This window comes from Amblyraja radiata, chromosome 13, assembly GCF_010909765.2.
Source record: "Amblyraja radiata isolate CabotCenter1 chromosome 13, sAmbRad1.1.pri, whole genome shotgun sequence".
NCBI classification, from domain to species: domain Eukaryota; kingdom Metazoa; phylum Chordata; class Chondrichthyes; order Rajiformes; family Rajidae; genus Amblyraja; species Amblyraja radiata.
The window spans coordinates 14055361-14072465 of record NC_045968.1 but is presented as its reverse complement, the minus strand read 5'-3'; the positions used below and the strand labels follow the sequence as shown (position 1 = coordinate 14072465).

The following is a 17105-nucleotide window of genomic DNA, read 5'->3' as shown; positions in this document are numbered from 1 at the left end:
AAGTCATCGCACCTCCTTTATCTTTTTATAATAACCATCGACGCCGTATCAAGTTCAATATTTATAGCTGGTGTCATTATCTGGCATTTCAGGGGTTAATGAAGCAGGCCGTCGCTCCAGAAACAAGCTGACTTTCAACGGAACCTCCATGCATGTGTCACCTACCAGAAAATATTCAGCACAGCACAAGTAGCGAGGCCTCCGATGACCGCCCTCCGAAACCACAGGACCTTCCGCAAGCAAGAACATGAAATAGTTCAACCATAAGACGAGCGCACGACACTAACTGAATAAGCAAAATCGGTCTTAAAATAATTGATCAATTATTATCTTATCTACGTGCACATCATCCATATCTCTCCATTCCCTGCATATCTATATACATATATTTCTACACACACACACATGCATACAAACACACACATATATATATGTACACACACACATATATACATACAAACATACATACATATATGTATATATACATATATATATATACACATATATATATATGTATATACACATATATATATATATACTGTATATATGAATAAATGCCACTTTCAGATAAAATGTGCCATTAAATCATTAATTTAATGATTTAAATTATTAAATGCTACGATTGTAGCTGCCTCCACCACCACCCCAGGCATCCACCACCCTCTGTGTAAGAAATTTCACCCCGCACATCTTCGATTCACATCCCCATGACGATAAGATTGACTGGATTAAATAGCTGCACAAGATGCAATTTTAATATGAATAAAGAAAAAATATTATGTACCGAGTCTATTTATTTCATTCATCCAGCAGGGAGGGAAGTGTGGTTTGTCCAGAATGTTAATATTGTTTACGATGAGACTTGCCATTTCATATTCACAAGTGATTTTGTTGTAGATTTTTACGTTCTATTTTCGGATGTTACCCGCACTATTCTGGAGAAGGTGAATATCTATTATGTTAAGAGGAAACCAAAGGGGTTCGTTCAAGATGTCCAAATTTGTCCAAATGACAGGAAAATAATTATTAATGGAGTAAAAAAAAAGTTTATTAAACCAAAGATAGACACAAAATGCCGGAGTAACTCAGCGGGACAGGCAGCATCTCTGGAGAGAAGGAATGGGTGATGTTTCGGGTCGAGACCCTTCTTCAGACAGAGAGTCAGGGGTGAGGGAGCCTAGAGATCTGGAAGGGTAGAGTGTGAAAACGACAGATCAAAGCAAGTGATGATAAAGAGATGCAGAATGGTTCACAGTGTACGAAAGAACTGCAGATCACTGGTTTAAATGGAAGGTAGACACAAAATGCTGGAGCAACTCAGTGGGACAGCCGGCATCTCTGATTCCTTCCTTCTCTCCAGAGATGCTGCCTGTCCCGCTGAGTTACTCCAGCATTTTGTGTCTACCTTAAAATGGTTCATTGTTAGCTGAGGGGAAGGTGACAAGGAAGCATATGTTCGATAACAAATAATTGAAAAGAATGGCAATATTCTGCCGTGAGAATGTTTACACACCCACCTGAGATCTGTTTGGTGAAATATCTGAAAATAGCATTGGCATCACATTTACAACGCCCCCTGGAACAAAGCAGGAAAAGCTATTAGATTAATTCATATTTGATAGGGTAATACAATTATGAGCCAAAACTAAAGATATCCATCAAAGATCAACAATAAAGGGCCTGTCTCACGAGCATGCGACTGCATGCAGCGAGCGCGACCAAACCGGCAGCGGGGGCCGCGCGGAGGTCGAGTGATCCTGTACGAGTTGACGTGAAGTTCGAGCGAAGTCCGCAGGAAGTTCGCGCTAGGTGTACGCCGTCAAGACGCTGCGTACGGTGTCGAGACGGTGTGTACGCCCGCGCGGAATTTTTGAACAGTGTCAGTTTTTCGGAGTCAGTGTCAGATGTCGGGACCAGCTCCGCACAACTCCATACGGCTCCGGCGATTGAAGTGGGACCGGCCCCGCGAGGCCGTATGGCTCAAGCGACCACGTTAGGTCGCGCTTGCCGCATGCAGTCGCATGCTCGTGGGACAGGCCCTTTAGCATTGCTGTAATACTCTAACCTGCAGTGGGAGATTATCTCATTCTTATTAAATGTAGATATCTCCATCTTGTCTATGAGTTGCTAGGGACAGCCTCAAATTGGTTGCCGACCATTGTAACTCCACTTCCCATTCCCATTCTGACCCTTCTGTCCTGGACATCGCCCATTGCCGGGGAAGGCCACACACAAACTGGAGGAACAGCACCTTATATTCTGCTTGGGTAGCTTACAAGCCAACGGTATGAGCATTGAATTCTCCAAGTTCAGGTAACTAACTAACATAGAAACTCCCCCCCCCCCCCCTCCCTTTCTCTTCGATGCGGCCCCACCTGGATATCACCCATTTCTCCGTTTCCTTTCCCCCTTAACGAGTGCCTTACACCTATATCCCATCCGCATTCCACGCCTCTTCTCTCCATATCTTACAATCTTTTGCTTTTTCCTCTCTGGCCTTTGTCCAACCATCTGCCAGTGAACCCACCCCCACCCCCCTCACCTGCATCCACCTATCACTCACGGGGATTTGTTCCCCCCTCTCACCTCTCCCCCACCTCTCCTCCAGCTTTCTCCCCCTACTACAATCTGCCTGAAGAAGGGTCCCGACCTGAAACGCCGCTGATGCATGTCCTCCAGAGATACTGTAGTGACTCCAAGGATTTAGTCCTCGAGTCTCTAATTGAAGACAGGGGATCAGAAGATAATCGATACGCACCCACAAGCTCTCAACGAGACATTCAATGCCGTCAAAAGATAAATCTTCCAAACAGTCTCTTGATGAATAGTTTCTTTGTTGTAGCAGTAAATACAGTAAGATGTTCATCCAAACTTCTTCTTGTATTTTAATCTTGCTCGTGCATGGTCGAAAGCTGTGACCTCTCCCCCGTGCTTCTTCAAACTAAACTAACTACTAGGGAGTCTGCGCTTGAATCCCAGCCGCAAGCACGCTTCAGACTACGTATAAATCCCATCCACATAATTACAGGCAGATAAAATTTAAAGGTAACTGGTTATAGCTGTGAAGGTTATAACTGGTTACAGCTATAACATACTGAGTTCAGGTAAATGGCTACTACAGATATTGCCCGGCCTGCTTTGTGTCTTTTTCTGTACACTAGCAACATTAGTTCCTTGAGTCCAGCTGTATAAAGAGCACTGAGCTGCCCACTGTTCCATTAAGATTGCTATTCTGCCATTGACCTTCAGGAGAAGGGTGCCAACTTCAGAGGTACAGGCACCAGCCCGCCCACACAAATGGTAGGAGGCAGGTTTCGTCCATGGACAGAGACAGGGCATAGCTGAGACAATACTGAATGTACTGGCTACACTGGCCTAAGCCAATGTGATCCACTGACTGTTTTTGCCATTTTAATGATATAATTAGCAAATCAAATTGCTTGTGTGAAACTTTCTTTAGGCCTAATTAATGCCAACAAAACGACCCAGCAAAATTAATGAAACACAGATGTTTGAATAGGTAATTAACATTAAAAGATTTCAACATATTTAATTTCAAATCAAAACATGTTCACGCTTAATCATATGTTTTGCGCATAATATCCCTTGCTTTTGAAATGGGGAAATTTGAGTTCGCCATGGAAGTGTTTTTCTCAAATCCCCAGCCTAAGCTATATGGAGCAAGTTTCTTAGGTCTTCTTCTGACGTATGACGTGCACAGCCTAAAGTTGTAGGAAGTTCCTTAGGTTGTGAAAGCTAATTTGAAAACGTAACGTTTCAATAGACAATAGGTGCAGGAGTAGGCCATTCGGCCCTTCGAGCCAGCACCCCCATTCAATGTGATCATGGCTGATCATCCCCAATCAGCACCCGTTCCTGCCTTCTCCCCATATCCCCTGACTCCGCTATCTTTAAGAGCCCTATCTAGCTCTCTCTTGAAAGTATCCAGAGAACCGGCCTCCACCACCCTCTGAGGCAGAGAATTTCACACTCACTGTGAGAAAAACTGTTTCCTCATCTCCGTTCTAAATGGCTTACGCCTGTATGGTCGTGAGTAGTCGCCCAAAGAGTCGTACCTTTTTCTGGTCGCCGCTGGATTTTCAACATTTTGAAAATTTTCAGCGACCTGCTGCGACTATGACGGGCGCCGGCAGTTGGCGAAAAAAATTGCGTAAGCGGGACAGGCCCTTTAGTTTGAATAGTCAAAAAAGTCAAAATAACATGGTGATAAGTAGACATAATTAGATATTTATTCAAAATTCACCTAATTTATTCAATTGAATTCAAAAACTCAAATTAAAACGCATAAAGGCACTCGGCTACCTTTTAAGCCCCCAACAATAACATTGTTGTGTCCTCTGGTGCCATTTAATAAAGGACCTGCCCCAATTGGCCGTCATTTGCGCCTCATTTACGCATCATATGTAAAATAGGTCGACGTGTCGTGATGTGCGACGTTGTGCGCAAATCACGCGTCAGCATAGCCGTCTGGTGCACCTGACGCCATTAAAATACCCTGCGGCGCGCGGCTGGACGTTGATGCAAGGACGTTGACGCACGGTAACGTAACCATGCGCCACCACGCGATACATGTGAGACGTCGGGACGCCAGCGTACGACACCAATGTGTCAGCGTGCATACGCGATACGTCACGCAGGTGGCGCGCGAGGATTTCGTTCTTGTACTAAATCCTGGAGATCCGTGCGATACCGTGCGCCACCGCATACGATTCCATGCCTCACGACGCGTCGACCTAATTTACATATAACGCGTAAATGAGGCGCAAATGACGGCCAAGTGGGACAGGCTCTTAACTTACCCAGCCAATTAAAAACTGGTTTTGGTATTTTGTATTTGGCCAAAGTTCAAAGTGTTGCAAGCACAACAATTTCAAGTTCGTGGATGTCTCGTAGCGGCTCGTACGAGTAACGGTAGGTACTAGGGAAATCCGGTAAACTCGTGACGTTTTTTCATCACGAGTAAAAAATACTCGTGATGAAAAAAATTGTTACTTTTTACTCGTACGAGCCGCTACGAGACATCCACAAACTCCAACGGACCCGCTACGGACATTCTCCGAATTTGAATCAGGGGAAAAGTTGGGAGAACTCTTGAATTGTACTCGCTAGAATTTAGAAGATTGAGGGGGGAACTTATAGAAACGTACAAAATTCTTAAGGGGTTGGACAGGCTAGATGCAGGAAGATTGTTCCCGATGTTGGGGAAGTCCAGAACAAGGGGTCACAGTTTAAGGATAAGGGGGAAATCTTTTAGGACCGAGATGAGGAAAACATTTTTCACACAGAGAGTAGTGAATCTCTGGAATTCTCTGCCACAGAAGGTAGTTGAGGCCAGTTCATTGGCTATATTTAAGAGGGAGTTAGATGTGGCCCTTGTGGCTAAAGGGATCATGGGGTATGGAGAGAAGGCAGGTACAGGATACTGAGTTGGATGATCAGCCATGATCATATTGAATGGCGGTGCAGGCTTGAAGGGCCGAATGGCCTACTCCTGCACCTATTTTCTATGTTTCTAATTACCTCTTACAGTGGGACAGGCCCTTAACTTCAGCGGTCTGTGAAACGTCACCTATCATGGGGGTAGACAAAATTGGTGGAGAAACTCAGCAGGCGAGGCAGCGTCTGGGGAGCTAAGGAATAGACGACGTTTCGGGTCGAGACCTTTCTTCAGACATGCGTCGATTTTTCCAGCATCTGCAGTTCTTTCTTAAACCTTTACATGGGGGAGTCAGTCTACCCCACGACAGGAGGGGGAGGAGTTGTAAAGTTTGACAGCCACAGGGAAGAAGGATCTCCTGTGGCGTTCTGTGCTCCATCTTGGTGGAACCAGTCTGTTGCTGAAGGTGCTCCCTCAGCTGGGCCAGATATGCAACTAAAATTAAATTATCTACTGTACTTCCAGCATTTCATTAAACCAACCATATTTGCCTCTGTGACTAAGTTTATTTTATTTCATCCTGTAACAAATGGGAAATAAATTATTTAAAATGAAGCATTTGAATAAGAGCAGTGGTGTTTCCAGAGTCTCTCCAGCAGTGCAGAAAATTAGCAAATTATCAGGCCTTCTGGAGAATTTGAGCAAAATTGCCTCAACTGTCAGAAGAAATCATTGCATATATAATCAAATTCACCATTCATTAAAAAAAGTAGGAAAATCTCCAAATGAAAAAGTGATTCAAGGACGTATCAAAAACTAGGTTCAGAAAAACAAAATTTAAGAAATGCAATAGGAACAAAGTGAACCTCAGACCAATAGGGCAATACAGAAACAGGACACAAAGTATTGGAATAACTCAATGGGTCAGGCACCGTCTCTGGAGAACATGGATAGGTGACGTTTCAGGACGGGACCCTTCTTTAGATGGGTCCAGACCTGAAACATCACCTACTCACGTTCTCCCGACCTGCTGAGTTACTCCAGCAGTTTGTGTCTTTTTTTTGTAAACCAGCACCTGCAGCTCCTTGTTTCTCCAGGGCGATACAGTCAGCATGATGTCTACTGTCGATGGAGTTCAACTAGTCCAGCCCAGCAACAAAAATAAATCAACCATTACTGTGCTGTTTGCAAGATCTTGCTTTGCACAAAATAGTTGCAATGCATTCCTGTGTAAGGCAGTGAAGACAGCGAATGGCATGTTGGCCTTCATAACAAGAGGAGCAAAGAGGTCCTTCTGCAGTTGTACAGGGCCCTAATAAGACCACACCTGGAGTATTGTGTGCAGTTTTGGTCCCCTAATTTGTGGAAAGACATTCTTGCTATTGAGGGAGTGCAGCGTAGGTTCATGAGGTTCATTTCCGGGATGGCGGGACTGTCATATGCTGAGAGAATGGAGTAGCTGGGCTCGAATACTCTGGAGTTTAGAAGGATGAGAGGATATCTTATTGAAACATATAAGATTATTAAGGGATTGGACAAGCTAGAGGCAGGAAATGTTCCCAATGTTGGTGGAGTCCAGAACCGGGGGTCACTGCTTAAGCATAAGGGGTGAGCCATTTAGAACGGAGATGAGGAAACACTTTTTCACACAGAGAGTTGTGAGTCTGTGGAATTCTCTGCCTCAGAGGGCGGTGGAGGCCAGTTCTCTGGATACTTTCAAGAGAGAGCTAGATAGTGCTCTTACAGATAGCGGAGTCAGGGGATATGGGGAGAAGGCAGGAACGGGGTACTGATTGGGGATGATCAGCCATGATCACATTGAATGGCGGTGCTGGCTTGAAGGGCCGAATGGCCTACTCCTGCACCTATTGTCTATTGTCTAAACTGGCACTGTATATAAAACAATAATTCTATAGAGATCTCTCAGCGCTGGTTACAAGGTGGTCTAGTATAAAGGCAAGTCTTTCGTTCATGTAAATGATGTGATTATAATCTTTCTTCACGCCACGGGTCAATGAGTTAAGTTTCCTGGTGCAATGCGAAGCATTTTGTTAATTTGTCGAGATTACTTTCCATGTAATATCTTGTGTCTGCCCCAGAGGTTAATGTTATTTGTATTCTTGATAATATTTAATGGCACCTGATGATATGATTGTGAAAATCATATCCTTGTAAAAGCTGGACTGGCCCCGAGTGCTTTTTACAGATAAAACCTGTCCATTCATCATTATCCTCTGCTTCCTGTTGCCACGGCAATTTTCAATTCAGCAGGACAATTTTACATTCATCTGCACATCTTTATCCAATTTGGTCGCCAAGGTGCAGCAACTTATGATATCCAATCTCATAGTCTTCAGGGTTTAATTTGTTCACAATGCTATTTTCAGCCCACTGTTTAGAGTGCTCTCCAGCTTCATTTCAACATATTGATTTATCTGTGTATTTTAAAAGCTGTTAAATGTGAACAGATTTACACCCAACAGATTTTAAACTATGCACAGAGGAAATTTGAACTCATCGATGGAGGGTAGGGGGGGGGGGGGGGGGGAGGGGGAGTGAAACAGCAGCATTATGACTTGGCCGCTGGTAAGGATATAGAGTCTTAGAGCATGGAAACAGGCCCTTCGGCCCAACTTGCCCATGCACACAAAGATGCCCCATTTACACCACGTCCCACCTGCCTTCATAGATTTATACAGCATGGAGTTATACAACTCCTACCATCCATCCATCCAGCCAACTGAGACAAAAGCACACTGGATAGCCATCAAGTGGTCACAGGAGTGGAAGGCAACCTCATCTCCATTACACAGCGACATCTCTTCACCAGATAAAAGCTGTCCAGGGTCTGACCTCCCCAGAGGAGCATGGGTGAAGCTCAACAGACTTGGTACTGGAGTTGGGCGTTTCAATGCCAGCGTGTGGAGATGGGGGCTCCGCCAGAGCCCAGCCTGTGAATGTGGAGCAGAACAACAGACAGCCAACCATGTCATCTCTGGGTGCCCGCTCTACCACCCTCCAAAATGGAGCTCAGGGCCTGGCGGACATTGACGCCAACAGAGACAACGACTTGGCTGCTCAACACCCGGCTTGAGATCTAAATATTCCTTTAGCTTATTTCATTCGCAAGAAGAAGAAGCATGGAAACAGGCCCTTCGGCCCAACTTGCTCACACTGACCAACATGTCCCATCTACACTAGTCCTACCTGCCTGTGTTTGGCCCATATCCCTCTAAACCTTTCCCAACCACATTCTTATCCAAATGTCTCTTAAATCTTGTTATAGTACCTGCCTCAACTACCTCCTCTGGCAACTCATTCCATATGCCCATCACCCTCTTTGTGGGAAACATTGTCCCTCAGGTTCCTATTAAAACTCTCCCCTTTCACCTCAAACCTCTGTCCTGTGGTTCTTGATTTCCCCACTCTGGGTAAAGGACTGCGAATTCCCTCAATCTATTCCCCTCGTGGTCTTGGACACTTCTGCAAGATCTCTCCTCAACTTCCTGTACTCCAAGGAATAAAGTCCTCGCCTGCCCCAACCTCTCCCTTTGGCTCCAGCTGATGGCAACATCTTGGTAAATCTTCTCTGCGCCCTTTCCAAATGCTTGCGTGCATCAAGCAGCCAGAGGGCAGGGGAATACATTTATTCTCAAGTTAAAAAGGAAGGGAATATCTGGGTAACGGAAGCTTCACTGTAAAATGGTCTCATGGTTCTTTGTTATCACCAATGACAAGGTGGAGACAGGGTGGCTCAGCGGTAGAGTTGCTGCCTTACAGCTCCAGAGACCCAGGTTCGATCCTTACAACAGGCGCTGTCTGCACGGAGTTTGCATGCTCTCCCCGTGACTGCGTAGGTTTTCTCCCACACTCCAAAGACATACAGGTTTGCAGGTTAATTAGCCTCAGTAAAATTGTACATTGTCCCTAGTGTGTAGGGTAGGGTGGTGTACTGGTCGGCACCGACTCGGTGGGCTGAAGGACCTGTTTCCACGCTGTATCTCTGAAGTCTGACTCTGCTGTTATAGCAAGAGTAATGCATTTGCCATAGATTGGGCAAGATCCTAGACTCAATTTCATTTTAACCCATCCGTTAGAGTCATGCAGCCCAACGTAGCTCTTGAAAGATTGGAACTTTTCTTTCTCCATTGCCCTGGAAGATTGTTCCCGTTCAAACATATTCCGTTCATTAGAAAATCACTGTTAACTCTGCTTTGACTAATGATCATATGCACTAAATATTCAATAATCATTCGGACTGAAGAAGGGCCTCGACCCGAAACGTTGTCTGTCCACTCTCCCCCCAGATGCTACCCTGACCCTCTGAGTTCCTCAAGCACTTTGTGTTTTGCTCACGATGTTAGCACTCGTGTCACTCAGAGACTAAACTAATTGTTGTGAACTGAATCAAGAACTTTTCCTCAGAATGGAATATGTTTTTTTGAACGTTTTTGTACTTAGAAAATTATGTGATTGCATCGTGTCGAAGCAGTTTCTTAAACATAATTTATTTTGCATAATCAAATTGCCAGTTGAAATATCATTGTAATGATCTTTCTTAAAGTCGTTAAGTGACTGGATAAATATATTAGCTGCAGTATAAGGAGTTTCAAGGTTGAAGATATCTTAGATAGACACAAAATGCTGGAGTAACTCAGCGGAACAGGGAACTATTGTCTAATGTCTATACATCCCCGAACTCCATCTCCTCTACATTGAGGACCACCTCATGCACCCATGCAGAACTATATTCTGCAGCTTTTTGTTTCATATTCTCCAGCTATTCATGAGGAAAACGCAGACTGGGCGATCGTTTCGCTGAACACCTTCACTCAGTCCGCCTGGACCTACCTGATCTCCCGGTTGCCAAATACTTTAATTCCCTTTCCCATTCCCACACTGACCTTTCTGACCTAGGCCCCCTCCATTGTCAGAGTGAGGCTAAACGCAAATTGGAGGAACAGCATCTCATATTTTGCTTGGGCAGCTTACAGCCCAGTGGTATGAATTTTGATTTATCTAACTTCAAGTAACCCCTGCAACCCCCCTCTCTCCATCCCTCCCCCACCCATGTTGCACCAGCTTCTTGTTCTCACCTAGCAAACAGCTAACAATGGCCTGTTTCATTTATCATCTTGACTTTTTTTGCACATCTTTCATTCATTGGTTCTCTATCTCCCTACATCATCATCATCCATATCCCTCGTTTCCCTTTCCCCTGACTCTAGTCTGAAGAAGGGTCTCGACCTGAAACGTCACCCATTCCTTCTCTCCAGAGATGCTGCCTGTTCCGCTGAGTTACTCCAGCATTTTGTGTCTATCTAAGATATCTTCAACCTTGAAACTCCTTATACTGCAGCTAATATATTTATCCAGTCACTTAACGACATTAAGAAAGATCATTACAATGATATTTCAACTGGCAATTTGATTTTGCAAAATAAATTATGTTTAAGTAACTCCTTCGACACGATGCAATCATAATTTTCTAAGTACAAAAACGTTCAAAAAAACATATTCCATTCTGAGTGTAAGCGTACAGGAAAATACACAGACACAAAAAGCTGGAGAATATGGTTCTGCATGGGTGCATGAGGTGGTCCTTAACGTAGAGTAGATGGAGTTCGGGGAAGTATAGACAATAGACAATAGATGCAGGAGTAGGCCATTCGGCCCTTCGAGCCAGCACCATCATCCAATGTGATCATGGCTGATCATTCATAATCAGCACCCCTAATTAGCAATTAGTTCCTGCCTTCTCCCCATAACCCTTGATTCTGCTAGCCCTAAGAGCTCTATCTAACTCTATTTTAAATGCATCCAATGAATTGGTCTCCACTGCCTTCTGAGGCAGAGAATTCCACAAATTCCCAACTCTCTGTGTGAAAAAGCTTTTCCTCATCTCCATTCTAAATGGCCTACCCCTTATTCTTAAACTGCGGCCCCTGGTTCTAGACTCCCCCAACATCGGGAACATGATTCCTGCATCTAGCGTCCAATCCCTTAATAATTTTATATATTTCTATAAGATCCCCTCTCATCTAAATTCCAGTGAATACAAACCCAGTCGTTTCATTCTTTCATCATATGACAGTCCCGCCATCCTGTGAATTAACCTCGTGAACCTACACTACACTCCCTCAATAGCAAGAATGTCCTTCTTCAAATTAGGAGACCAAAACTGCACACAATACTCCAGGTGTGGTCTCACCCTGTACAACTGCAGAAGGACCTCTTTACCCCTATATCCAACTCCTCTCGTTATGAAGGCCAACATGGCATTAGCTTTCTTCACTGCCTGCTGCACCTGTATGCCTCCTTCCAGTCACTGATGTACAAGGACACCCAGGTCTCGTTGTACTTCCCCTTTTCCTAACCTGATATCATTCAGATAATAATCTGTCTTCCCGTTCTTGCCACCAAAGTGGATATCCTCACATTTATCCACATTATCCTGCATCTGCCATGCATCTGCTCACTCGCCCAACCTGTCCAAGTCACCCTGCATCCTCATAGCATCCTCTTCACAATGCCACCCAGCTTTGTATCATCTGCAAATTTGCTAATGTTACTTTCAATTCCTTAATCTAAATCATTAATGTATATTGTAAATAGCTGCAGTCCCAGCAGCGAGCTTTGCAGTACCCCACTAGTCACTGCCTGCCATTCTGAAATGGACCCGTTAATCCATACTCTTTGTTTCCTGTCTGCCAACCAATTTTCTATCCATGTCAATACCCTATCCCCATGTGCTCTAATTTTGCCCACTAATCTCCTGTGTGGGACCTTATCAAAGGCTTTCTGAAAGTCCACTGGCTCTCCCTTGTCTATTTTACATTACATCCTCAAAAAATTCCAGAAGGTTTGTCAAGCATGATTTTCCCTTCGTGAATCCATGCTGACTTTGACCGATCCTGTCACTGCTATCCAAATGCGCTGCTATTACATCTTTAATAATCGACTCCAGCATCTTCCCCTCCACTGATGTCAGGCTAACTGGTCTATAATTCCCTGCTTTCTCTCCCCCTCCTTTCTTGAAAAGTGGGATAACATTAGCTCCCCTCCAATCCACAGGAACTGATCCTGAATCTATAGAACATTGGAAAATATTCAGGGCCAGTGTACGCCTGGAACAGGGATTGTTTGATGTACCCTACAAAGAGGCAGGCATAGCTGGGGTCCATGTGGGTGCCCAGAGATACGCCTTGGACTTGGAGGAAGTGGGAGGAGTCAAAGGAGAAGTTGTCGAGAGTGTACTTTTTGTGTCTATCTTCGGTTTAGCATCTGCAGTTCCTTCCGACACAACACAAGAATAACGTACCGAGTGCAACAGTGCCCATCAGGAACGGCGTGCCAATGCTGGAGAAATCATTGCTTATTTCTTGGTGGATCTCGGAGCCCACGACAAAGATCACCATCACCTGCGGAGGAGACAACACAACTCAGGGAACGGTGTTACAAGTTCAGAACCTGCTTGGAGGCCACAACTAGAGGTACGTGGTACTGATGTGTTTTTGGATTGGTTTAGAGGTGAGACTTAACCGCCTGTCCCACTTGGCGTTTTTTTTTCGGCGACTGCCGGCATCATTGACTGACGTATCAGGTCACCGAGAAATTTGCGGAGTGATGACATACTGTTTTATCAAGTGTCGCAACATTTTTTTTTGTTGCCGCTGGACGTTGAAATGTTCAAAATCTTTTGGCGACACTGATATGACACCGGCAGCCGCCGAAAAAAATCGGCAAGTGGGACAGGTGAATGAATGAATGAATATTGTCCCATGTGATAAGTCACAGTGAAATTCTCTGCTTGTGTACCCACGGTATGTCAATAGTCGCCACATAAAGGGCGCTGACAAAGTTAAAACATATACACAGTATCGCCACCGGGTCCCCCTTTTTATTATCCCCGTCCCTCATGGTGCCCCCCCCCCCAAATTCCGGGTCCCCATTGTCCTACCCCAACCCCCACGGCGATCCCCCCCATGAGCGGGTCTACGTGAGTCTACAGTCCAGGTCACTAAACATATGGAATTTAACGTGCAACACTGGCATTGAGGGGTGTCTCATCCAATTAAATAGGAAGGAGGGAGTTGCAGCAGTAGCAGCATTTTTAATGCAAGCACTGCTCGCGATCCACCAATGGGTCAAACGTGGACAGCTCCAATGTTCAGATGATGCGAGTTTGAGAGGCACAAACACAACAGTTATGATGGGAAACCTTGCCACTGTTACTATGGGAACCACTCAGTTTGGATTTGAGCTGTGAAATGTTTTGTTGCCACAAACAAGCGCGCACACCGTCTGTGTGTGAAAACTGCCGAGAGCGTAGCCACCCAACATAGAGGCCGTCAGGCACAGTCCCCAAGGAAGGCAAGTCACGGGAGCAAGGAGGTTTACACCACGGAAACGCAGTAGACATACAAGTGTGAAGACAGTACGTGCTGGAGGGTTAATAACAACAGCCACTTCTCTACTAAAGGATGGATCAATAATCAAGACTTTCAAATAAATATTGATACAGCCATTGTGTGCAGGAAGGAACTGCAGATGCTGGTTCACACCGACGATAGACTCAAAATGCTGGAGTAACTCAGTGGGTCAGGCAGCATCTCTGGAGAAAAGGAATAGGTGACGTTGATGTATGGCATGCACAGCCTAAAGTTGTAGCTCAACTTGTTCTATTTGATCTTTTGTTTGTGCACGTCGGATTGATTGCAGTTGTCGAAATAAGGTTTTACCACGTGAAGGTTGCAGTCTCCCATCCCGACTTTGACCTGAAACATCACCTATCCATGTTCTCCACAGATGCTGCCTGACCCGCTGTGTTACTCCAGCACTCTGTGAAACGTCACCTATCCATGTTCTCCACAGATGCTGCCTGGCCCGCTGAGTTACTCCAGCACTCTGTGAAACGTCACCTATCCATGTTCTCCACAGATGCTGCCTGACCCACTGAGTTACTCCAGCACTCTGTGAAACGTCTGAGATTAGTTTAGATTAGTTTAGAAATACAGCACGGATTCAGGCCCTTTCAGCCCACCAAGTCCACGCTGACCAACGATCCCCGCACATTAACACTATCCTATACACACTGAGGACAATTTACACCAAGCCAATTAACCTACAAACCTGCACGTCTTTGGAGTGTGGAAGGAAACCAAGGATCTCAGAGAAAGCCCACGTGGTCACGGGGAGAACGTACAAACTCTGTACAGACAGCAACCGTAGTCAGGATCGAACCCGGGTCTCTGGCGCTGTGAAGCAGCAACTCTACACGTTGACCTCCACAACCGCCACTAACATCACACATTTGGTTCATTTCACTGGAGAAAGTTTGATGTTTGTAACAGTAAATTATTAACATTGTTTCGTTTAGTTTTAGTTTAGAGATGCAGCGCGGAAACAGGCCCTTCCTGCCCACTGAGTCCGTGCCGGCCAGCGATCCCCGCACACTAACACTAGCCTACACACACTAGGGACAATCTACAATTTTACCGAAGCCAATTAGCCGACAAGCCTGTACGTCTTTGGCGTGTTGAAGGAAACCGGAGCTCCCGGAGAAAACCCACGCAGGTCACGGGGAGAACGTACAAACTCCACACAGACAGCTCCCGTAGTCAGGATCGAACCCGGGTCTCTGGCGCTGTAAAGCAGCAGTTCTACCGCTGCGCCACCGTGCTGCTAAAGACGTTACAGGAACGGGTATCGGGGACATGGGAGAACATTTGGAATTTTGCATGGCTGGTCACAGGCTTTACACATTGCTTCTCGGGGATACAGATACCAACTAACAGTGGGGACGCCGGAGGCAAGGGGATTGTGAGAGGGGCAATCAAGAGGGAGGGAGGAGAAGCAAAGACGCAGCTCACAGCAACATGAAGTTGGGAGGTCATGTCACAGTTGTATAACACGTTGGTGAGGCCGCATTAGACCAAGCGTCGGCTTGGCGATCGCTTCGCCCAACACCTCCGCTCGGTTCGCAATAACCAACCTGATCGCTTGGTGGCTCAGCGCTTCAACTCCCCCTTCCCATTCTAAATCCGACCTTTCTGACCTGGGCCTCCTCAATGGCCAGAGTGAGTCCCACCATAAATTGAAGGAGCAGCACCTCATATTTCGCTTGGGTAGTTTACACCCCAGCGGTATGAACATTGACTTCTCCAATTTTAGGTAGTCCCTGCTTTCTCCTTCTTTCCCCTCTCCTTCCCAGCTCTCCCACATCCCACTGTCTCTGAAGAAGGGTCTCGACCCGAAACGTCGTTTATTTCCTTCGCTCCATAGATGCTGCCTCACCCGCTGAGTTTCTCCAGCATTTTTGTCTACTTTAGAGTAATGTGTTCAGTTCTGGGCACCAAGTTATAGGAAAGATATTGTCAAGCTGGAAAGGGTTCAAAGACGATTTACGAGGATGTTGCCAGGACTAGAGACTGTGAGCTACAGGGAGAGGTTGAGTAGGCCGGGGTGGGCAAGTTGGGCTGAAGGGCTTGTTTCCACGCTGTATCACTCTATGACTATGATCAGATAAACATGCTTTCATAATAAACATTTGCAGGGCCCCATATCAGGTCATATCTGAACAAGGTCACCTTGAATGCAACCAAACACCCCACACTCAAGGAACAACACAAAATACTGGAGTAACTCGGCAGGTTAAACAGCATCTCTGGAGGCCATGATGTTTTGTGTTGGGACCCTTCTTCAGACCGAATGCACACACCTGGGCAGCACAACTTTAAGGAGTCTTCAAACACACACATTTGATAAATGGCCTGTTGGGAGGATGCAGCTGAATTTGATATTAATCAGTACATTATTTATAGACAATAGACAATAGACAATAGGTGTAGGAGTAGGCCATTCGGCCCTTCGAGCCAGCACCGCTATTCAACGTGATCATGGCTGATCATCCCCAATCAGTAGTACCCTGATCCTGCCTTCTCCCCATATCCCCTGACTCCGCTATCTTTAAGAGCCCTTTCTAGCTCTCTCTTGAAAGTATTTAGAATTTGACTGGGGGCATTTTGCAGACAGGACCTATTTATAAATCAGGAGAAGTGCCGATATTAGTTCAACACCTTTCCTCAGAGTTTTGACATTAAATCTGGGTGTTATATTTTCACATGTGTACAGAAAATATCACAAGCTCACTGTTGGAAACACAGTGGGGGTGGGTGTGGGAAGGAGCTGCCAGAGAAAAAGTCATTCCATTTTGTCTTTTTTTTTTTGGGCATAAAAAATAGCTGTTGCCAGTTTCAGGCCTGCCGAGTTGGAAAGGCCTCGAGCAATGTAACTAACAGCCCCCGGGGGAACGGTAGGAGGCATCTCAAGGAACGTTTTATCATCTCTGCATTTCTTTTCAGCTGTGAAAAGCCGGTGAATTGCATTAGGTTGGTGTGACGAGGCTTCAAAGGTCATTGCGCCGACGAGCTGCGTGTGTTCGGCACGAGAACAATTACCAGCGTGGGTCCTTTCAGCATAGCAGCGAGATGGGGCCATCGAGCTTTTTGTGTTAATTTGATCAGTACTTGTGTCAGGGGTGATGTGGAGAAGGCAGGAGAATGGGGTTAGGAGGGAGAGATAGATCAGCCATGGAGTAGCCTTGACGGGCCGATTGGCCTAATTCTGATATTGCTTATGAGAGAGGAAGTCCAGATCTTCAGGTCTCACGGACTCATGGGACATGGGGAGAAAGCAGGAACGGGGA

The 17105-nt window shown here is 45.6% G+C and overlaps 1 protein-coding gene across 2 annotated transcripts in view; it reads right to left on the bottom strand.

Moving 5' to 3' along the window:
* The window catches only part of LOC116979633, a 164457-nt gene that overhangs the window by 66505 nt on the left and 80847 nt on the right, over nt 1-17105 (bottom strand). For both annotated transcript variants that reach the window (XM_033031272.1, XM_033031273.1), the window contains exons 9-11: nt 12720-12819; nt 1518-1576; nt 166-230 (exon numbers count right to left, since the gene is read on the bottom strand). In XM_033031272.1, coding sequence (XP_032887163.1) covers nt 166-230; nt 1518-1576; nt 12720-12819 — 224 coding nt within the window. The remainder of the gene's footprint in view (nt 1-165; nt 231-1517; nt 1577-12719; nt 12820-17105) is intronic.